This window comes from Halichoeres trimaculatus, unplaced genomic scaffold (assembly GCF_033239565.1).
Source record: "Halichoeres trimaculatus isolate MK-OKI-2021-1 unplaced genomic scaffold, fHalTri1.1 fHalTri1_scaffold_10, whole genome shotgun sequence".
NCBI classification, from domain to species: domain Eukaryota; kingdom Metazoa; phylum Chordata; class Actinopteri; order Labriformes; family Labridae; genus Halichoeres; species Halichoeres trimaculatus.
In genome coordinates, this window is record NW_027437187.1 from 7,990,292 (window position 1) to 8,013,493 (window position 23,202).

At 44.3% G+C, this 23,202-nt stretch overlaps 2 protein-coding genes across 6 annotated transcripts in view; both read left to right on the forward strand.

The window, feature by feature from the left end:
• The window catches only part of wwp2 (WW domain containing E3 ubiquitin protein ligase 2), a 67,369-nt gene extending 60,801 nt beyond the window's left edge, over positions 1 to 6,568 (forward strand). For all 4 annotated transcript variants that reach the window (XM_074676910.1, XM_074676913.1, XM_074676912.1 and 1 more), the window contains 7 exons: positions 1,583 to 1,716; positions 2,084 to 2,224; positions 2,326 to 2,446; positions 3,609 to 3,713; positions 3,842 to 3,938; positions 4,119 to 4,191; positions 5,838 to 6,568. In XM_074676910.1, coding sequence (XP_074533011.1) covers positions 1,583 to 1,716; positions 2,084 to 2,224; positions 2,326 to 2,446; positions 3,609 to 3,713; positions 3,842 to 3,938; positions 4,119 to 4,191; positions 5,838 to 5,937 — 771 coding nt within the window. In that variant the 3' untranslated portion in view covers positions 5,938 to 6,568. The remainder of the gene's footprint in view (positions 1 to 1,582; positions 1,717 to 2,083; positions 2,225 to 2,325; positions 2,447 to 3,608; positions 3,714 to 3,841; positions 3,939 to 4,118; positions 4,192 to 5,837) is intronic.
• A 2,543-nt stretch (positions 6,569 to 9,111) lies between these two features.
• adat1 (adenosine deaminase tRNA specific 1) overlaps positions 9,112 to 23,202 on the forward strand; it is a 37,668-nt gene continuing 23,577 nt past the window's right edge. For both annotated transcript variants that reach the window (XM_074676922.1, XM_074676921.1), the window contains exon 1: positions 9,112 to 9,386. In XM_074676922.1, the coding sequence (XP_074533023.1) occupies positions 9,245 to 9,386 (142 nt within the window). In that variant the 5' untranslated portion in view covers positions 9,112 to 9,244. The remainder of the gene's footprint in view (positions 9,387 to 23,202) is intronic.

A 23,202-nucleotide genomic window follows, 5' to 3' on the forward strand; every position in this document is an offset into this window, starting at 1 on the left:
TAAATAAAGTCATGAAGGGAAACTTGTGCAGGAGCACAGTATTAAAAGTCTGACCTAACGTGAGAACAGTCACTTGCAGGAAATATTGTAGACTATAAACAGAAAACGGAAACCAGCATGATCAAAACTCTTTGCTAACATAATCAGTGTTCAAAGAGGCAGAGAGAATTTCAGGGAATTTTATTTCAGGAAGAGTCAGGTTGAATTTAGCTGAACACAATGAAGAAGTAAGCTTTAGAAAATATTGCAATGTATATTGAAGGTAACTTAAGTATCACGATATCATTTTTCCCAGTATCGTGCAGCCCTAATCGTGTTCCTCAAAATAGAGACAGACAGCTGGTTTTGTTCCTCTTAATGCTCGGCACTTAAAGACATGCATCCTGAACACCTCATGATGTACGAAAGTTAGCACATTTAAAATAATAACTGTTCTTTCAATATGTGTAATCATTTCATAGTAATAAAATGTTGAACAGTTCTTGCGGCCATTGTCTCGTTTCAGAAATGCTTTCAACTGTTTTTAGAGTCCCTGGTTGTAATATGATAAAACCACCAGATGGAAGTATATGAGCGTCTGAAAGAGTTTTTCTTTTTGCAAATATTTAACAAAAAAAATCCATTACAACATAAAATCTGCTCAAAAGAACTAGAATATATTTAAAGGGGCTGTGAGGAGTTTGAGAGTGATCTTGGAAAAGTCTCCCTTCTAGATATATGTCTGATCGTAATCCACACTTTAAGATGACATTATCAGCATCAATAAAGGTTATTTATGAATACTTGGTAGCTCATACTTTGTAGCTTCTCAGTCTAAATTGATTTATGGCCCGTCTAGGTCTCCATGACAACATCACGCCAGCTGACGAAGTTTAGGGGTTGGGAACTTTACGACTAATAGGATATATGGAGTGTATTCGATATATCCCCCACCTCTAAATGTACAGTTAATGTTACACCTCCTGTACACTATTTAAAAACAGTCTGCTCTGGTTTTCGTTCCCTCTTATTAAATCACACCCTCACACCAATAATGCAAAGCGAGTTGATTCAAATCGAGATGCAGTGAAATGTATGTAGGTCACTTTTTGTAGCTGCGGCTCTGAAAATTGTACACATGAAGTGCTCACGACACAGAAAGAACATTATAGTTTTGTCCTTATAACTTCCTGTGTGTAAAAGCAGGTGTGGTTCTGCTGCGAGTCCAGGAATAAAAAGCTCATTCATGCTTCCTGTAAAGGTTACTGGCTGCTAAAGCATTTCCAACACCTGAATGGGCATGAAACAATCCCCAGTGAATCATCAGCGCTAACGCTGAGCCACTGAGAGGAATGTATGTGCAGTTTGTCTCCAGTTAATTTGAACCACATGTCACTGAAGGCCATACAATAACACTATAGTCCAGCAGAATTACAGCAGGGGAAAAACTCCCCCCACTGCTCCGTTTCCTTAAACCCAGGGACTCCGAGCTGCCGTATCATCATGTTTAGTGACCTGACGCTGTGTTTTTCTGTGGATCTTTCTGGATTTAAGCAGTGAAGACGAGGAGAGCAGGTTTCTTACTGTGGTTTCCTCCCTGCAGGCGCTGTACCACGGAAAGTTCATCGACACCGGCTTCACGCTGCCGTTCTACAAGCGTATGCTGGACAAGAAGCCCACGCTGAAAGACCTGGAGTCTATAGACCCTGAGTTTTATAACTCCATCATGTGGGTCAAGTAAGTAGCTCGCTAAAGTTTCCTCTAAATCTGAATGACAACATGGCAGACATTTAACAGAAATGATTTCTCACGCAGGGTTTCTGTAAAAAAAATCTGGTTATTAGAGCATTAATATTTCTTAAATCACAAACAGAAAATCACATGCTGAAATCAGGATCTACTGCCTGAGGTAGAGCAGCACGGGTTGCCCTGAGAGTTAAATTATCAGCAACTGCAAAACCAAAGACATTTTACAATTTGAAGGAAAGACTGGTTCTGTTTAAGCTTCAACTAAAACTGATTTTTGTTACGAGTAAAAAAGAGGAAAGGATCCTCTGAACATCAAATGCTTCTCTCTGTAATATGTCTTTTTCCGTGCGTTCAGGGAGAACAACCTGGAGGAGTGTGGCGTGGAGCTGTATTTTGCACAGGACATGGAGATCCTCGGGAAAGTTTCCACCCACCAGCTGAAAGACGACGGGGAGAACGAACTGGTGACCGAGGAGAACAAGGAGGAGTACATCAGGTGTGTTCACGCGAAGAGAACAAAAAATGTTTAAAAATTGAAGTCAGTGATGGAGACCAAACTGTAGAAAACCGAACCCCTCTTCCTCTTCCTCTCCGCAGCCTGCTGACGGACTGGAGGTTTACCCGCGGGGTGGAGGAGCAGACCAAAGCTTTCCTGGACGGCTTCAATGAAGTGGTTCCTCTGGAGTGGCTCCGCTACTTTGACGAAAAAGAGCTGGAGGTAAGAAGAGAGGAGCAGCTGAAATTTACCCATTTTCATCTGTTTTATCCCTGTTTCTGTTTTCTTCTTCACACCAGATTTTACTCATATTAAACCAAACAGCAGTGATTGCATTTTAAATGATATTCCTTAAAAAAAGTACTATCATTGTTCGGATGCATGAGTAAATAATTCTGTTCATTTTACTTGATTTGATCAAACTTTGATCCAGATGGCTTCAAAAATGCTACACCCGGCTTTGCTAATGGAAAACAACATCGCTTCTTATTTTAGACAAGATGCTTTTCTCTTTCTTTAAGAGAAGGAAAACCAGCACTCCGACAATCGTAGGAAGAAAAATAGGGTTGCTGGTTTGGCTTAGCATGCCCCCATACACACAGCGATTGCTGGTTGAGCTCTTTGCTGAACGTCTTCCCTATCTACTCCATGTATCACCTGTCTCTCTGTAGCTTTCCTGTCCTATAAAGACCAAAACATACCTCAAAATACACAAATAAAACTAATCAAAACACTCTCTTAACTTTCAAAGTAACTTTGAAAAGAGGAGCTTTGTTTTCCAGTCAGGCTCCTGACAGAAGTGGAGGCTTGTTGGCGTCGTGGCAGAAAGAGTAAAAAAAAATCCTGTCGTCTGTTTTAGCTTCAGTCAGCTGCAGTTTTCTCTTTGCGCTGATGTATTAAATAACGCAGTTTGAGTTTCTGTCGATGATGAAGTGAGAAAGCTGAACAGGACTTCAGGTTTTTCTTACTTATGAGTTTTTAAGTCTGTTGACATTTGGTTTCCCAGAACCAGCGTCAAACCCTGCCACAGTGCGTACCAGCTCCTGTTAAGTGACATCCTCCCAGTTTATCCACCTCTCTGTCGTCTCTCTTTCTGTTTTTATCCTCTCTATCCTTCTCTTCCCTGCTGGTCTTTATCTGATTGATAACTTCTTTCATCAAAATAAAGCTAATTGAAGTGTCCCAAGTCTTTCTTGACAAGGTCAGAGCTGTGTCTCTGTCAACAGTTTGTTATTTAAAAATCCCAGAGAAACTGAAAAAGAAAAAGAGACAGAAGCTGAAAGTGAAAAACTGATCACATTCTCCTGTTGACATTTCTATAAATAGTTGATAAGAGGACAACCCTGAGCTCCCCTGGCTTAAAATGTGACCCTGTGTGTTTTAGCTGATGCTGTGTGGGATGCAGGAGATCGACATGGCCGACTGGCAGAAGAACACCATCTACAGACATTACACCAAGAACAGCAAACAGATCCACTGGTTCTGGCAGGTACGGACACACTCTGAACACATACACTCTGAACACACACTCTGAACATACACCTGCTTGGTTTCCTGAGTGTGCGTGCTGCAGTCATGTGACGGTGGGCAGAGAGTGATGGGGTCGTGTTCCTGCAGGTGGTGAAAGAGATGGACAATGAGAAGAGGATCCGTCTGCTTCAGTTTGTGACGGGAACGTGTCGGCTGCCTGTCGGAGGCTTCGCCGAGCTCATAGGTAACAGCACTGATTCACATCCACACATCCATCACTGTCAGGATTCACTGGACACCACAGCATGAATGCATGATAAAACGTAAACATTAGAGGTTAAATGACAGCTATATGTTTGTCAGTGACAATGAAAGTCCTTCAAGCTGATAATTGGTGAACTTAGATATTTTCTCTTCCCTACAGGAAGTAACGGTCCCCAGAAGTTCTGCATAGACAAGGTGGGGAAGGAGACTTGGCTTCCAAGAAGCCACACATGGTAAGCTGCTGCTTCAGGTGTGGATACAGTCAGCTCGGTGCTGTAGGAGCTCAAAGGTCGACTGATCTGCTTCTGTAAAAGGAGTCATAAGAGCACGGTCACACTGGTCATTTTCAACCCTGCTCTACCTCTCTGCTTTGGCTTCGAGGGATGGGCTTCAGTGTGGTGCACTTTATACACATGGGGACAGCATCATGACGTAAGGTCACTGTGACTGCTCCTCTCAGCTCGCACTTCATGACGTAGGCAGGCCATGCATGTACCTTAAGTCTGGTTCACATTAGCTGCGTTTCCACCAAGCAGTCCGGGTCGGTTCAGTACGGTATGGGACGGTTTGGGACAGTTAAGTCTCATCCCGTTTGCGTTTCCACAGCAAACTGTGCCCTCTCGTGGTGGGCGGCGTGTAAGCCGCATGCCGGAAGCCGCAGCTGGTAAACAATAGCGCGACGCCGTAGCAGCTTACCCCGCGATTGAATCCAACAAAGAAGAAAACGCGACACAGTAAACAAAGAGCACGGATGGAAGACATGCAGCATTTCGTCCTCTCTGTGATTTTCATGAAACTCTCTGTTACAAAGTGCAATCAAGTTTTGTTTCAGAGAAGTCTGTGTGCCACCAGGAGAAATGCAGCTGCTGTCGGGGTGAGTGACGATTCTTTTGACCAATCAACCGTCTGCAGTGTGTTGCTCCACCTCCCGAGAGCGGATCGGTTCAGTCTGGCACCCATACGAAAGGGTCCCAAAAAAGTGGGACGGCTCGTCTAGGTTTTTAGGGATCCGTCCCGGGATGAGTCTGTGGAAACGCCGCTAAAAGCCCACCGTACCGAGACGAACCAACCCGGACTGCTTGGTGGAAACACGGCTAGTTAGTGAGTGTGACCGTTGGCCGTACTGTCCAGCAGGGGAATGGCTCAGCGGGGGGAAACCGTGCTTGGTCAGTGTGACTGTGCCCAAAAAGGAGCATGCATAACTGCTGTTTTAAGGACAGGGATGTGAAGTAAAGTGTAGAAATGAGGTGATGAATAAAAGTCCAGTCAACAAATTACGATACACTTATACAAACTTGTCCCCATGGATACTTTTCTATCTCAATTTTTAAGCTCAGAACAGATCAAACCTGTTGTTTTATCCATACTGTTTGGGGTTTACAGTTTTATATGGGAGGATAGGACAGTGGATGGGGCAGGAAATTGTTACAGAGAGGAGGCTTTAGGTGGTTGCAAACCTGGGTCATGCAGCCAAACCGGAGCCCCAGAACCACATTCAAGAACATGTTTCTTGTTTTTTTACAGACAGACCTGACAGAGCAAGCAACGGAAAGCATTTAAATAGCTGAAGTGACACTACACTTCTATCAACAGGTTGCTGAGAAAAAATCACCTCACAATGATGACAGACTTTCTGCCTCACAAATTCACATTTAAACAATTTGAACAGTCAGGACTGTTGTATCCTTAAAGTATTCAAAGGAGCTCAGAAAATGTCAAAAGAAACAAAGCCTCATGCAGATGTGCCAGACATCAACGGTGTTCTCACTCAGCTCAGGGACCTGTTGTTTCTCTCATTGTGAATTCACAGAACGATGACTAATGGCAGCCTGTGTGTATGTGTATGTGTGTGTGTGTGTGTGTGTGTGTGTCTCTCCAGCTTCAATCGCCTGGATCTGCCGCCCTACAGAAGCCTGGAACAGCTCCGAGAGAAGCTCCTGTTCGCCATAGAGGAGACGGAGGGATTTGGACAGGAGTGACAGAAAAAAAGGAAGAGAATCAGTTAACAGGATAGTTTTTCTTAATATGATTTTTTGCATTTGTTTATCACAGGGCTCATCACCCACAGCCCCTCACCTGGGGAAGGATTGTGTCTGTGAACAGAAACATGTGATTAAGGAGGAGGAGGAGGAGCATGTGCTTATCAGTGTGTCTGAGTGTGTGGTTGTGTACATCACCACCGTTGTGTATATGCATAAAAATGATGTGAGTGTGTGAGTGTGAAAGGACGGCACATAGAGTTATATTTGACGCAAGGCTCACCCCACAAACACACACGTCTTCTCACCGCTTAAGGACGCACCAAAACCAGACGACAGGATCCACCACAGCACAGCTTCCCTGCAAATGCAGTATAACATATCTACCAGAGTAATTCATTTAAAACATTTAAAAGTGACTGAGAGAGGCAGAGAAAAGAGAGGGGACGCGTGAATCTGAGTGTGTGTGTGTGTTTCTGTGTGTGTGTGATTACAAGAGGCAGAGAATTGTTATCATGAAGCGGTGCACCTCTGTGACAGAGGCCAGAGAGATCAGATGTGATTTTATTTTTCATTTTTCATGTTACTTGTGAAATTTAGCTTTTTTTTCCTCCTGTACAGAACTCAAATAAATGAGATTTCAATCTGGAGCTGGGCTCTTACTGCTTTTTGATCGACACAGATTTATGAGACACAAGAGGCAGCAATTCTTTATGTTTCTTGAGCACCATCATAACTCACTGAAGTTCTGTTGTGACACAAAAAATAATCATCACGCCTTTATTAACTTCGTTATTAATTATTGTCAGATCAGCTGAAAGGTGAGGATTCAAAGAGTAAAGTTGTTATGTCTGTGGTGTTAACACCTAGTTCTGACACATCACACTTATCAGGGATGGACCCCACAGAGTAGCTGCTCAGATACGTCTAGAGACACACCACGGGGCACACGCAGGAGTGTTTGAGTCCCATGTGTGTTTGGACGCACTGGTTCACACTAAAAAAGGACGGGTTAAGACATTCAGAGAGAGTCTCTTCACACAGGGACCCAAGGTCACACTGAAACCAAGGAATCCCTGGGGGATGAAACAGTCTCTGCACCCAGTTTCATAATCCATAAGTCAAATAAGATCAGTAGAATCAAGAGGATGTGGTGCAGTGCTGCTCTCATTCACAGCTGCTTCACAGTGTAAATAAGTTCACCGGTGAGTCCATGGCATGAGCAACATCTTGAAGAAATATCCTCATCAACTTTCCTCTTAGGTTCAACCCCAGGATGGAAGAGAGAGCCTGGACATGATGGAGAACATGCTTCCTCAGAGTTACAGATGGACTTGTAGTCACCCTTCATATTGGTGGACCAAGATGCGTTGTCCTGTACATGATGGGAAGTGATTTCTGACACAAAAACCAATCATACTGCTTTGTTTTGAGAGTAATGTGTCATTTATTGAGATTTTTGCTGCTGAAAATGCAAGCAAAGCTGTTTCTCCAGCATGCTTCAGTCCATTTTGCTGATAAAATACCTGAATAATGGATACTCTCAATATTTTTAGTAGTTAGAATATAGGAGTTCAGATGGCCTTGTGGGCAAGGTTGCACCCCATTTGAATTAAATTTGGGGTTTGAATCCAGCCTGCGTCTTGTCTCCTGCATGTGAATCTGAAGCAGGGCTTTGCCACCAGTGGCTCTGGAGCCTCGTGCAGCTCTTTGACTCTTTGGCAATGGCTCCCAGTAGCTTTGAATGAAAATTGTTGATACATTTTTTTTTCACACTTTTGACACTAAAGAAACTCATGATAACCCTTAGACCAGTACTTCTCAAAGCGGGGTCCCAGGACCTCTAGGGATCCATAAACCATAGCTAGTGGATCTGCGTAATAATTTAAAAACAGTTGTAAAAATGTGCTGTATCATTTAAAAAAAACATATCTGGGATCTCCTCCACTTATAAAATCAGCTGTTTTTCCCCCAACTCTCTCACCCAGTTTAGTTTTGTGCCATAAGATCAATTCTCTTATGATCATGTCGTGTCCATCACTTCATCACGTGTACCAACAGATAAAAAACCCACCTTGGTGCAGTGGCATGCACAGACTTTTTTCAAGGGCAGGGGCAAAAAGAGGGAAAAAAACAGGCATATTTAGTGTTTGTTTTAGCTCCCTGGAAATAACCTTCTTCATGTATATCGCAGTTTAATCAAAATTTAAAAGAATTATGGCACAAAAATCACTTGCAACACAGTTGACAACACACGGTAACAGGGTCGACGGGACAAACCTGTCTCTACTGCATTACATTTTGTGATGGGTAACACAGTCGACATTTTCCTCATTTTTTGGCTCTTGTGCTAACAGCAGACCTTGAACATGGCACCAACTAACCTCAATCACCTCATATTTCTGCACATTTTCTTCGGTTTGGTCTTTATAACATCTATAGTAAGAACACCACAAAATGTTGATAAGACAGTTGACAAACAAAGTGTACAGACACTCATTTTGATGAGGAGTTGAAACATGCCACACTTTCTTCATGGTTCCCACCAAAAAGGCTGTGACTTCACTTGATTTGAGCCATGTGACTATGGAGCAAGCCATTGCTGATTTATGGGCCTTTTTCCAATGGGTGACACAGTTAACACAGATTTCCCGGACGCACACAAAGTGAACTATTTTGTCCATAAACATTATTAAAACAGTTTGAATCACTTCATGTTTTAATGAGTATTCTAAACAAACAATGAAAATAATATTAACAAACAAGTATTCTAGTGTTAATTTTGAAGAGCAAACTTGACATTTGAGAAATCAGGCAGCACAAAAACTGCAAGGTTTGCATTTTTAGCCAAATAAATTATGATACTTGTTCACTTTCTGTATTAAATGAAGATAAAATGAAGATTAAATATCACCAACAATACCCACTGTAAAATTGGTCGCTGCTTAAAATTAGTATTTAGTAATAATTGATAGGTATATCCCATAGACGTGAAATGTAACCCTAATAAAATTAGTATATATATATATATATATATATATATATATATATATATATATATATATATATATATATATATATATATATATATATATATATATATAATCAGTCACATATAATTATTTTCAGTGCTTTTATTATGAAAGTAACACCGTTAGTTATTTGAACCGGAAGTGATTCTCGGTCGTCTCGGAGCAGTATAGTGGGAAAGTTAAATGAAGTTTAAGTTTCCCCTGGCATGAATATACACTGATACCCTGTTCTTGTAGCCCGGTAGCCTCCCGGACCGGTTTTCAAACATAAAAACATGGTGGACGCGGATGAAGTCGCGAAACTGTGCTTCGACCGTTTCCAGCAGCTTCCTAAGAGAGGGAAGCCTGAGCTGGGCAGAGAGTGGACCCTGCTGGCTGCTGTGCTCAAAATCAGCCGGACTGCGCACTCTGCCACAGGTTAGACTTTTATCTTTATATCCTTTATTTTTATAAGAATGTCTCTATTCATTTAAAATCCGTATTTTTAGGGGCAAAACTTCACAACATACCACACACGTTGTAGCCTGTTATGAAGTCTGTGTTAGAAGCAGCGACGTTTCCTGAGGGTGCCAAGAACTCAGGGTTGCCAGGTCCGTGTGACCATAATTCAAGGCTGTACATCCTCTGTCACGCTGTTTGCTTTCAAGTATAATGCTTTTTATATCAGGCAATTAATATTTATTTTGATATCATCACATTTTCTGAAACCATGTTTTAGTTACAGAGAGGGATGGACAGTTTGAACACTTGCATTGCAGTGATGTTGTTGATGATGATGATGATGGTGATGGTGATGGTGATGATGGTAGGACTATGGGTGCTTCCCAATGTGCCAAAATGCAGTCTCCTATCTCCTCTCTCCTCCGCGACACCGGAAGTACTTTGTGAGCAGCCATATTGGAGGACATTCCAAAGCGCCAAATGTGCTCGGAGGAGAGAGGAGAGAGGAGAGAGGAGACTGAGCTGGAGGAGGCATAATCGAGGAAACACAAATGCAGGCTTCGCGGAAGTCTTTTCACTGACAGACACGCCCCCTTGTGACGTATCAGAGCCGGCCACAAAGCGTCAGCTGTCCACATGTGTGAAACGTGAGCACCATGGAGCAAGATACGCTGTTTAAGTGTAAAGCCGGGCTCGCACTTCAGCATTCTCACCCGATTTAACCCAGATTCGGTCCTCCCCACAATCAGGGAAGAAATCTGGTCGGAGACTAAAATCAGCCCCGACGTTCGGCGAAGATTATCTTCTAGTGTGAGCTGTTGACAGATGAATCTTTAGCCCCACGATCGTCTCACAGACTCGTCGGAGCCGCCCCGATAATTTTCAAACATGTTTGATATTTACCTGGATGATTACAACATTCATTCTCACTGAGGATGACAACAGACAGTTAGAAAGAGCCACAGAGACCGGACAACAGACAACACACGCAGGCTTATAGTGAAACTGAAAGGCTTCGGGTCAGCTGACTGCGCGCTCCACTGGCCCACTCCAGCCAGTTCAATAACGCCTTTAAAAATAACACATAACCACGCAATTGTCATACAGTAGCAAACTGTTGTTTTATCAGTGATCGGTGTGAGATCATGCAATTTTTGGCTGATACAGCAACAGTTTCACCTCTGTCCCTCTGCGTGCGCGTAATGGATGAAAGGCACCGCTGCAGACAGCTCCTCTTCTCTCTCCTCCTGTCCCACCAGTGCGCTAAGCAGTGCTTATAGCAGAATAAATACATTATTTATGAACACAAAGTGGCCCCAACATAAGAATTAAAAACTATCACTCTGGGCCTGGGAAAACGTGACATTTTTCTTTTTCATTCATGAACATATTCATGTTAAACTGATCTAAAAGTGAATATGAATTTTCCGTGGTCGAGCGCCCTGTTGTTTACATTATTTTCCTTAATTTAGTTTCTCCCTGCGTTCAGACCGGTTTATCAAGCTGTGACGCCGCCATCACACCAAGACTGACGTCATGTGACGCTCCGGAGGAGAGGACATCTCAATGCTCATAAAATGAACCTCCTCGTCTCCTCTCTCCTCTCTTCGTTTCCTCGTGTCTCTGGCATGCATCTCTGGTGGGCGGGACTAAGACGCAAGTGGAGGAGGCGAGTGGAGGAGGCGTGGATGGAACTTTGGAGCTTTGAGAAGCACCCTATTAATAGTCGTATCAGCTGGAGTCTGTCAGGTCCACAGCAGCCAGCCGTCTACAGCAAAAATCCAAAGGAACCTATGAGACAAGAGAGCTCAGAGACTCCTAGAAAGATCTGTGGTGAGTGGCTTAATGTGGCATTAAGATTTGAAGTTAGTGACAGACAGAGGAGAGGGGCACACAGGAGCTTAGTGGGTCAGTTTAACCTATAGAAGTGTAACTAAGGTCCAGACCTGATCCTTCTCTATCAGCTTTATCAAAAAGGAAAGTTTGAAGTCTGCTTTGACAGTAGGGCGAGAATCACTTCCTGACTCTACCTCCCGACATATTTTACAATCCCCGAAAAAAATACACAAGAACGGCAGCTGTCAATCATCGTCAAAGGTTACATAAAGTCTCGTTTTTAACCTCGTATGACTAATGAAAACTAAACTTTTCAGAAAAAAGAGGACTTGAATACAAGACAGCCAAATGATATCTTCAAATCACCACAACAATCAGACATGAGAAACATTTTTACGAGGTGTATTCATTTTTTAAAGTTTGACCACAGCCCATCTGGAATGACTGGAAAGATGGATTTTTAAACCTATACTGCAGCCAGTCACCAGGGGGAGCAGTTTTTGTGGAGACCTCACTCCGAGCCGAGCAAGTGAGCGTCCATTTTTTTTCAGTCTCTGGTTCAGACTGAGAGAGCAGAGTTCTGGAATGTTTTGATTTAAATGTCGGCCAAGACTGACTGTGACATCATCACCTGATGGAATGCCCTTCATCTGTGATGAGATGAAGGAGTTATCAGAGCATAGTAGCAGAGACACAGACAGACTTGATCATTTTGAAATCTGCAGCAAAACGAGACAAACCGTGCGTAAAGAGCAAAAAAATATTTTCCACTATGAACACAAACACAAAACAGACATCCACTGGGACTGAGCCCACAATGGACGAAGCTGGATGTTCACAGGGACTAGAACAGACAGTAAACAGAGCGCTCGCTTCTGTCCGTCCACTTATTGAGACCTTTTTTGGAAACATGACCCCTGAAGAGTGGGACATGATAAAGAGAGGTCAGCCTACTGAAGCCACCAAACTTCAGTTAGCTCAGCTGATTCTTGAAATCATTGTTTTACTCACCAACAACATGCTGGAGTGTCTGCAGAGTACAGAAGGCGCCTCACTGGATCAGAAAATCAGGACAATCATCGGTGACATAATTCCCGAAAGTTTTGCTCAGGTTCTGAACTTTAGTGACAAAGTTAGATGTGCGAGCGCCAAGAGCCTGACAGATTTAATTGTTGAGGAGGTTTCTGAAGGTGTCAGGGCTTCTTTTTCATCAAGATCAGATCCTCAAATGCAGAAGATCGTACACCCTCAGATCCTTCAGAAGATGATAAAGCTGACTTGCAATATGTTGCAAAAAATGACAGGGCCGATGAAAAACGTGTGCAGATCTCTAGGCACAGCGCGAAAATGGAGAAAAAAGGCCACTAATGTCACAAAGGTGGAGTCGGACCATCGGGAGAGTGCAGAACATTTCATCCTGGTTGACAGTGACGATGATGAGGAGTCACAGACAGAGGAACCAATACCTCATTGTTCCTCAGGATCAACAGAGGACAGCCTCAAAACAGCCACATCCAGAGTCGTTCAGGAAATAGTAATGAAAGAATTTAAAGCAATGAGCAATCCTCTCATGGACGACATGGAGAACCCTGAACTACTGGAGGACTACTCTTCTTTTGAGATCAAAGTTGTTGCTGAGGACATCGCTCAGTCCGTCATCGAGGAGGTTAGAAATCAAGAAGACAGAGATGCTGGAAGCCGAACATCTGAAAAGGAGAAGAAAGAAGGGTTCATGAAAAAATTCCTCCACAAAGTGCACACCTTCTTTACAAAAAGCTTTGCCAAACTGTCCATCCAGCGCATCGGAGCAACGCTAAGGAGGAAATCCTCTAGAGACTCTAAGGCCAGGAGCAGCAAGACCAACGAGTCTTTGCATGAAAGCATTGACTCTCTGATCTCTGAAGTTCATATGGAGAACCTAGAAGACATCTCAAAGGCTTATTCATTTCCCACCATGAAGGACTGGACGCTAGCCACCTTCCATTTTACCAATGAGCTCAGTGCACTTTTACACGCACACGCCGCAGCTGGGATGATACCCGAGTTGATCCCAGAGCCACCATACTGCAGGGAGGTCCACCCCAATCTTGTGGGAGACATACAGGCCAGTGTGTGGTGTTTCCTGGGCCTGATGAGGTGGTGGCTCGCCTTTCAGGCCAGGACCCACACTGACAGGGTCGTAAAGGCTTTGTCAGAGCACATGGCAAGTCTGACCACCAAGAGTTTTAGTGTGACCAATCTTACTCTGGATGACCAAGCCAAGGAACATTTCAAAGTAACAGCTGTCAAAGTGCTGGTAGAGATGCTGGTCTCAAAGATCTTTAACAACCCAGGGATAACCTACACCTCAGAGAAAACAGACACCATCATCCAGTATTTGTTTGAAAAGATTTGGGCTGAAGTTAAGGATGCAGACCTTAAAGTTACACCTCAAAACTTCAGCAAAATTGAGAAAGCCATTTTTAAGGACCTGAACAAGAAGCTCAAAATAGGAGCCATAGGAGTGGTTCTTCTACAAATGAAGAACAAAGAGTTTGAGGACTACATCGTCTCCGTTTTCAAGACCAGCATGACACCAAAAAGGCCCAGCGCTTTCAGCAGATTCTTCAAGTCCATCTGCAGGGCCTTCTCAAGAAGGAGAGCTACATGCTAAATGTGTTAGCTGCCTTTTGCACTCCTCAACACAGAGGATGTTAACATCTTGAATTAAATCAACCATCTCGCTGCCTTCAGGGTTTTCTCCGGGCTTGCTCCGGTTTTTCCCAAAGCATCCTTTAGGATTCACTTTAAAAAAAAAAAGAGGGTCAGCTGATGTTCAAGTGTCAACATTCCTCTCGTTTTCTAGTCTTAATTCAATACAAAGGGTTCCAGAGCAACGTGATTACATTTCAGTTACATCCCATCCAAGGACATACAGTGACAGACGGGGGCAAGAACAGGAGAACTGGGGGACAGCAGCATGCGCAGTGCCCCCACTCAGGTGAAAAGAGGGAATACAAGAGGAGAGAAGAGGAGAAAAAAAAGGGCTAACTCCAGACTATGCTTTCTAAGAGGAGGGCAAAGTTTGAGATTAAGAAAAAACACCTTGACATATAAGCACATGAGCAACAAACAAAAAAACTGAGGGACTTGCACAAATGTCATTGCACAGACACCAAGGGGCGCCTCACTTGGGCGCGTGCGCACCAACCCTCAGCAACTGAAGTGTAACGAGCCAAAAAAGGCATTAAGTCTGAGGTTGTGTTTGTGTCACGTGACTCCATGTGTGTGTATGTGTAAGCCCTTGGACTTCGTCCCCACCCAGACCCAACGATGTCTCTGCCGTCTGATGATGACAAGGCCATGGCTGTTGCCGTGGAGATGACCTCAAAGAGTTCTGGTCCAGAGACAAGTTCACAGGTGGAAGGTGTGGGATGGGAGGGGGTGGAGCATCTGTCTGCATACCATCCAGGAGAGTAGAGCGTTGGCCTACCAAGGCCGACACGGAGGAGCTGAAAGAGAGATGAAGATTGTTTGGGTCAGACTGACACACTGAAAATCATTCATCTGCCTTAGAGCTTTTCTGGTCATCTCTGTGGTGGTGATCCAAATGACCTAGTTTTGTGGCCCATTACATAAGAGTTCTGAGATTTTTGTCAGAATTGTGATTTCAGAATCTAAAAATGGGGAAAAAAAAGTTGGGGATTGTTTATTCTTGTATGCCGTCACCACCCAATTGTTTCAGAGATGGAAGTTTTTCTGAAACCCCTAGTCTCTGAGTTTTGGGAAAGTCAGTCTGTTGAGTCTGTAGTAGGGCTCGGCAATATGGAGAATAAACAATATCTCAGTTTTTTTTATTTTCACAATAACGATCGTCTTCCTTAAAATGTGACTTCCCCCCCCAAAAAAACTGCTGTAAATTCCTGTTTACACAACAGCTCTTTTTTATTTTTAAAGTGCTTTATATAAAACATTCACATTGCACACAAACAAGTCATGGCCTTCTGTAAAACACTGCCCAACAACATTTGATGAACAACTAATCACAGGAGGATATGCCATAAGGTCTGCTCCATCCATTTATCTTACGTAAGCTTTTGAAAAAAAAACAAAACCAAAACAATAAATTAAGATTTCTAACAAATAACAAATTAAAATACCATTAAAATGTAAACCAAAACGCTTAATCAAACAGAAAAACAATAACCAAGTATTGTCACTACAGCAGCACTGTCATACAAATTAGGCTCAAACTGTGCAGAAAAAAATTAAAGCCAACTGTTCATGATGCTTTAGCTTTACTTCAAGTTTGTAGCCAAAAACAGGAGTCTGTCCACAGCATCAGGCTTCAGTGAAGCCCTGTGACAGGTTACAACATTCCCTTCTGTCTGAATGCCCTCTCTGAAGCACTGCTTGAAGCAGGTATGCAGAGATATTTTCTGGCCAGTTTTGCCAGCCTGGGGAAATTCGCCTCTTGTGATTCCCACCACTGAAGAGGACTGACATCACTGTCCACCTCAGGGATCATCAGGTAGCTCTTGAGCTCATTTTCAATTGAAGTGGCAGGTGACTCCCCTTCTCTCGTGTGATTTTTTGGCCTTTTTGGGTGGCTCCGTGGTGTTCATCTCCTGCTGCACCTTTTGCTGTGGTGACCTGAGCTGTTGTGGTAGATGGGCCTGAGGAAATGTGGCCTTGCTCTGTTTCCGTGGTCAGCAGCTCAGTGGTGATGGCTGATGAAACTGCTTCAACCTGGTCTTCATCGTTGTAGCGGTTTTTAAAGTGGGGGTCAAGTGTGGATGCCAAACTCAAGAGGTCAATGTCGTCTTTGTATTTTGTGTTCAGGTAGTCTAGAAAGGTTTCTTTGATTGTTTTGGTTAGGTCTGTGTCATCAGTCTTATCTGCCAGGACCTCAGTGTTGAACAATGACAGGACCGGTTTGAGGTAGGACACTGTGACAACTTTCTCACCTGAAAGCACACCTGTAAACTCTAACAGAGGACCAAGGGCTTTGCTTACTGATTCTAGCACCTCAAGATCTTGTTGGAATGAGATGACGGCGCCTTCTGTCTTCACCCAGCACATGACGGATGGCCTTCTTTTGTTCAACAAATCGCTCAATCATGCGCTGTCTGGAGCCCCATCTTGTGGGTGATTCAGTGATTAGTTTGTGGTCAGGAAGCTTCGGTTGTTCTTGAGCATCACTGAGGGCTTTCTTCAATTTCCAGCTGCTGGAAAAAGCCCCCACCACCTTCTTACAAACTCCAATGGCACGGTCCACTCTTGGATCACACATGCTCCTCTCTGGAAAACATTTCATCAAAGCAAAACATTTGTGAACCAATTAAACATTTTGTGACCTGACATTCCCAGGCATGTGGACATATTACTATTACTTTTTTTTTTTATCATAAAGGAATATTTGTGCTATTTGTGGTAGTAGTATTAGGCTAGTACTAGCAGCAGCAGTTAAAAAGTAGCAGGCCACGACATTATAACTGCATTATAATGCAGTTGTTTGTGGAAGGATTATGATTGTTTATTGTGTCAAAAAACGTCTATCATATTTATTCTACAATTTACAATTTCATTTGGCAGACGCTTTTGTTCACAGTATTTATGTGCACAGGAGAAATTTTAAATGTGTGTATGTTATTGTGCAATTTTTTTTTTTACAGAGGATGGATTAGTACCACTTTATTTGAAGTTTTATTATAAAGCTGACATAATGCCATCATAATCATGACATAACACCTGTTATTAACATGAATAGGGCTTCATTAAATTTGCCATTAAGTGTCATTAACTTAATTATGACATCTGTTCCGCAAATTAGAAATTTTTCAGAAGGCAAGGCATACACAGGATAACTTGACATTTGCTGTAAAGAAATTATAATTTAGCAAATAATAATAATAATAATAATAAATTTTATTTGTAGAGCACTTTTCATCAAAGCGATCTCAAAGTGCGACAATAAAACAAGGTTAAAAACAACAAGATTACAAAGAGGTTAAATGCCTTCAGTGAAAGCTTTTTTAAAAAGAAAGGTTTTTAGGCCCTTCTTAAAAGAGTCTGTTGTTTGTGGAGCCCTCAGGTGTTCAGGGAGGGCATTCCACAAGCAAGGAGCGGCTGAGCTAAATGCCCGATCACCCATTGTACACAGTTTAGTCCTGGGGGGCAGAAGGAGGTAGTTGTTACCAGAGCGGAGGCGTGATGAAGTTTGTGGTTTGAGAAGTTCTTTTAGGTATGGGGGGGCGTTTCCATGGATGCAGTGGTGGGTTAGGAGGGAGAGTTTGTATTGAATCCTAAATGAGACCGGAAGACAGTGGAGAGAGTGAAGGATGGGTGTTATATGGTCGTACTTCCGCACCCTCATCAGGATCCTAGCGGCGCTGTTTTGGATGTACTGGAGTTTTTGTAGGCCCTTGCTAGGAGTCCCGATGAGGAGTGCGTTGCAGTAGTCAAGCCTTGAGGAGACAAAGGCGTGGACCAGTTTTTCCGCATCTGAAAGACTGAGTAGAGGACGGAGTTTTGCAATGTTTCTGAGGAAGTGAAAGGAGGTCTTATGGATGTGTTTTATATGAGTGTGGAAGGTAAGGTGGCTGTCGAACCTTACACCCAGGTTGGTGACTGTTGATGAAAGAGGAATGTGCTGACCAGAGAAGTTAATGTGGGTAATGCTGGATGACTGGACCTGGTGCGGTGTGCCAACTAAAATGGCTTCAGTTTTGGAGCTGTTTAACTGCAGGAAGTTGTTTGACATCCACGCCTTTATCTCCTCAAGGCAGGTGCTCAGAGCCAATGATGATGATGAAGATGATGATGATGATAGTGGGGCTGCAGATGAAAAAGGGTCTGTCTTAATGTAGAGCTGTGTATCATCAGCATAGCAGTGGAATGATACTCCATGGCGGCTGATGATACTTCCAAGTGGAAGGGTGTATAGGATGAAAAGGGTGGGGCCAAGAATTGACCCTTGAGGGACACCACAGGTGACGGTGTGTGTCTCAGATTTTGCATCCCCCAGAGAAACATACTCTTTTCTTCCAGACAGGTAAGATTTGAACCAGCTCAGGGCAGAGTCAGAGAGTCCTACGGTGTGGTGGAGGCGCTGAAGGAGGATGTTGTGGTCGACCGTGTCAAAAGCGGCGGAGAGATCCAGGAGGATGAGGAGTGATGGTGTGCCGGCATCTGCTGCCATCAGTAGGTCATTTGTGACTCTGACCAGAGCTGTTTCAGTGCTGTGGGAAGAACGGAAACCGGACTGGAATTTTTCAAAGATGGAGTTTGAGTTTAGATGGTCCTGGAGATGGGCAGCAACTACTTTTTCCAGTACTTTGGACAGGAACGGGAGGTTGGAGATGGGCCTGTAGTTTGAGAGGATTTCTGGGTCTAATGTGGGTTTTTTTAAAAGGGGTCTGATCACAGCAGTTTTAAGAGCAGATGGAACATGACCAGCCTGGAGTGAGTGGTTGATGACTTGGGTGATCAAGGGGCTGAGAGCATGGATATTTGATTTGACCAGTACTGTCGGAAGAGGGTCCAAGGCACAAGTGGAAGGTCTCATCCTGCGGATGATGTCCTCAACCTCTTGTTCAGAGGTATCTGTAAAGGAGGAAAGTGGCTGGAGAGTTCTAATCTGTGGGTCAGCAGTAGGAGAAATTATAGGAGGGGAGCTGGAGAGAAGGGAGCGGATGGTATCAGTTTTCGTTCTGAAGAAAGAAATGAAACTGTTGCACTGCTCTTTTGTGGTGTTGATGTTTGGGAGAGTCTGTGGCTTGAGGAGATGGTTTATGGTGGAGAAAAGCTGCTTTGAGTTACCAGGATTTTTACTGATGATATTGGAGTAGAATTGTGACCGTGCTAGTTTCAGTGACTTTGAATAGGCTTTTTGGTGTTGTCGATAGGCTTGTCTATGAACAGTGAGTCCAGAATGTGCAGCTCGCCGCTCCAGTACACGCCCGGCTGCTTTCATGGTCCGAAGCTCTGAAGTGAACCAGGGGGCAGAGCGTGAGAAGGTGACTGTTCGTGATTTGATGGGGGCATGGAGGTCCAGGATTCTGCTCAGGGTGTTATTGTAGAAGTCAACTGCGTCAGTAGTGGATGTGAAATTTACAGGGGGGATTTGCAGGAGGTCAGAAGTCATGGTGTCTGGGTTGATGTTTTTTATGTTTCTGAAGTGAATTTGGCGTTTTGGCTTGGTGTGTTGGGACAATTTCAACTCCAGTGAGATTATTCTGTGATCTGACACTCCTATATCATATGCCAACAGATTTATGATGGGGGCAAAGTTGGTGATTATAAGGTCAAGCGTGTGACCTCTGTTGTGTGTGGGAACATCAACATGTTGTTTGAGATGAAGACAGTCCAGTAATTGAAGGAATTCAGCTGCAAGGTGACAGGAGGGGGTGTCCACATGAATATTCAGATCTCCAAGTATAATGATATTTGCACATGTGGCACAGAGAGAGGTGAGAAGCTCATTTATTTCAGAGAAAAATGCTGGGTTGGGTTTGGGTGGCCGGTAAATTAGAAGAGCAGTCACAGGAAAAGGGGGGTTGCATTTGAAGGCAAGGCATTCGAAGGTAGATAATTCAGGCAGAGACAGGGGGGTCAATTTCAGGTTACTGCAGTGTATTACAGCTAGGCCGCCGCCACGACCAGTGCTGCGGGCTCTTTCTAGGTAGCTGTAACCGGGAGGACAGGCTTCATTTAAAACAGAGTAGGTTTCTGGCTGATGCCAGGTTTCAGTCAGACACATTACATCAATGTTTTTTTCTAAGATGTGGTCATGTATAAGACAGGATTTATTTGTGAGAGATTGGGTGTTAAACAGTTCTATTTTGAGGTTTGGTGGGTGTGTGGACTGCAGAGGCCGGAGTACACTAAAGTCGACTCCACGTTTAGCTCGTTTTCCTTGCTGGAAAGGTCTTATAATGTTTTCCTCTGAGATGACGGGAATGGGATGAGAAAATAATGACATTAGTTGTAATGACATAGGAGGCCGGAGGGGGGAGCTCTCGCGAAGAGCAGTGCTTGGTGGTGGTGATAGCGGAGTAGAAGAAGGGGGCGGGGGAGGGGCGTGTGGGGGGAACGTAAACAGTCACGCAGGTGCAATCGAGTGAACAGCATGTTGCATATTAGCAGTGAAAATGCGGGTGCCCAGTATGGAATGGTGGATGCCATCTGAACTGAAGAGTGTGTGCCGGTTCCAGAAAAGACTAAAGTTATCAATAAAGGCTATTTGGTGGGAAATGCAGGTAGATTGGAGCCAGGTGTGAAGACTGAGGAGTCTGCTGAAGCGCTGTGATCCGCGACCGAGTGTGGGGGTGGGACCGCTAATGAAGACGCGCAAGCCGCAGCTTTTTAAAGCGCTAAAAAGTCTTTCAAAGTCCATCTTTGTCAACTCTGAGTGGCTTAGCGCCGTGTCGTTTGTTCCAATGTGAACTATAATTGTGAGGACAGAAGATGGGACAGACTTCAACAGAGCTGGGAGCCGGGAGAGGATGTCAGGGACCGTGGCTCTGGGGACACAGTGTGTGACGGCGTTGAAAAAGCGTACGCGTCTGATAATGGAGTCGCCCACTATGAGAGTGGTAGGAGGAAAAAGCGGTTGGGGAGATGACCGACGGCTTTCAGGCCTGGACGGAGGGGCGGAGGACGGTGAGGAGGAGGTTGCAACAGGCAGCGGAATGGACGGGGGAGAGGCTGTCCGAGGCGGCGCGGGTGTGAACTGCAGTGTGGAGCGGCGTCTTCTGGGACGGGTGGAGTGAACAGGGACGGCCGTCGAAAGGATCCCAGATGATGGTGGGGTCATTCGGGAGACAGTGGGGAGAGGAGGGAAGTCGTTAAGGGCGAGGATGTCGTATTTATTTTCCAATGTGATGCCAAAGTGAGAGGAGTTGCGGGAGCACCGCGCCCCGTTCCCGCTGTCAGCAGCGGGCGAAGAATGGAGTCCGTGCTGGGATGGAGTGGAGCTGACGAGGTACTTAGGCTTAGCCCCGAGCCGTGTCCAGGATTCGGGCTGAAAGGAGGGCGAAGAAGAGGCAGTAGCAGCTGGACGGTCCGGTGGGGAAGCGGGGGTCTCGATGTGAGGTGGATTAAAGGTGATTGTGTCCATGAGACGTTCGGCTTCCTGGATTTTGTAGAGTGTGGAGATCCGTCCTTCGAGTTCCAGGATTTTGCCGGCCAGGCGGGAGCAGGAGTCACAGGATGGGGAGGTAAGTGGAGCCATGGGTTTGGAGTCTTCGGAGCTCCGTCTGATGTCTTTGTTGGGCTTGCGGCCAAATGTAGCACCTGGGAGCAGAGTAAAAAGAGGGCCAGTACGGAGCAGATAGTGCACAGTGCAAGGTATAGTAACGGCGATGAGGATAGCGGTAGCAGGCAGAGGGTGGGCTGGCGAAGGCACTTACGCGCAGGGGCTCCAACACGGAGCCCGCAGCGGTGAGGTGGCTCAGCGTTAGCAGTGAGAAACACCAGCAGGAGAAAACAGAGCGGCTTTGCGAGACTTACCGGCGGGGGCCCCAGTAACAGGGCCCGCTGCTGATAGTCGATGTCCTGGATGTTTGGGGCCTGGGGGTATCAAGGTACTCCAGTCGATCTTCCAGGGCTGTGTAACGACTAGCCTTAACAGCTAGGAGCCAGCGTGTGGTTAGCCGGCGAGTAGGTGTCTAGATTTGAGCCCGGCTCGATGAATGAATGAAAGCAATCGTGGACACAACTAGCCTTAGCTTGCTGAAAAACAAGCTGGCAGGCGGTGATTAGATGTCTAGGATTAGATGTATAGATGTCAAGTAGATAATGAATGAAAAGCAATCGTGGACAGTGCTCTGTAGCTCTGCTCTGTAGCTCTGCTCTGTAGCTCTGCTCTGTCAAATGACACATAATGATAATAATAATAATAAATGACACATAATGATAATAATAAAAACAAATTTATATAGCGCCTTCATAAAGCCCTATTCATGTTAATAGCAGGTGTCATGTCATGAATATGATGGAATTATGTCAGTCTTTAAATAAAACTTCAAAATAGTGTTACTGATGGATCTATTAAGATGACTCACTGTTCGCAATATGAAGCCGGTGTCCAAAACATGGCAGCTTGGTCCAGCTGTTCGTCCGTAGTGCACTGAACCGCCGTCGGTTGTCATGCATGCCATACATTTTTCTTTAAGTGACTACGCAGTAAGGGTTTCTCTCAAACCAAGTGCAAAGGCGTCACTTGTGTGGTCCTGTGGAAAGTAGAGGTGTCCCAGTCCGATATTGATATTGGATATCGGTCCTCTATCAGCAAAAAAAGAAACATCGGTAAAGTATCGGAATGCATCTAAAATCTCAGCTATAAGCACTCTGATATAAGCAGTTTCTGTTACCTATTGGTTAATAATAAAAGGGTCAGTTTATCCTCATACCTACTGTTGCTGACTACTGTTCTTTGTTTGAATAATATCACTTAATCAAGCCTTTTCTAACATGACAGACATACTACCAAATAAGTAATAAAAGTATGCATGTTTAAGGCTGATATCGTATCGGATTAATATCTGTATTGGCCAATACTCAATGCTACAGTATCTGTATCGTATCGGAAGTGAAAATGTAATATCGGGACATCCGTAGTGGAAAGTATCAATCAATCAATCAATCAAATTTTATTTATAAAGCGCTTTATAAAGCGCTTTTCATACAATGAATGTAACTCAAAGTAAGACGTCTGCAAGCAGCAGCTCCACAGCAGCTCCACAGCAGCCAGGATTTATTGATAAAGTGCACAATCAAGAAGAGGTAAGGCTCGGTGGTTCGGCTCGACCACAAATCGGTGGTCATCAAAAAGTGCTTGACATTCTGCAGTTTCTCCGTCAGTGTTTTGTGAGTTGAGTTGTGATGGCGTTGGTAATGTCTTGCCACCGTTTACTTGCTTTGTCATGTGATACATGTTTGCTGCAGGACTGGGTGAGGCTTTGCTGCTGTGTTG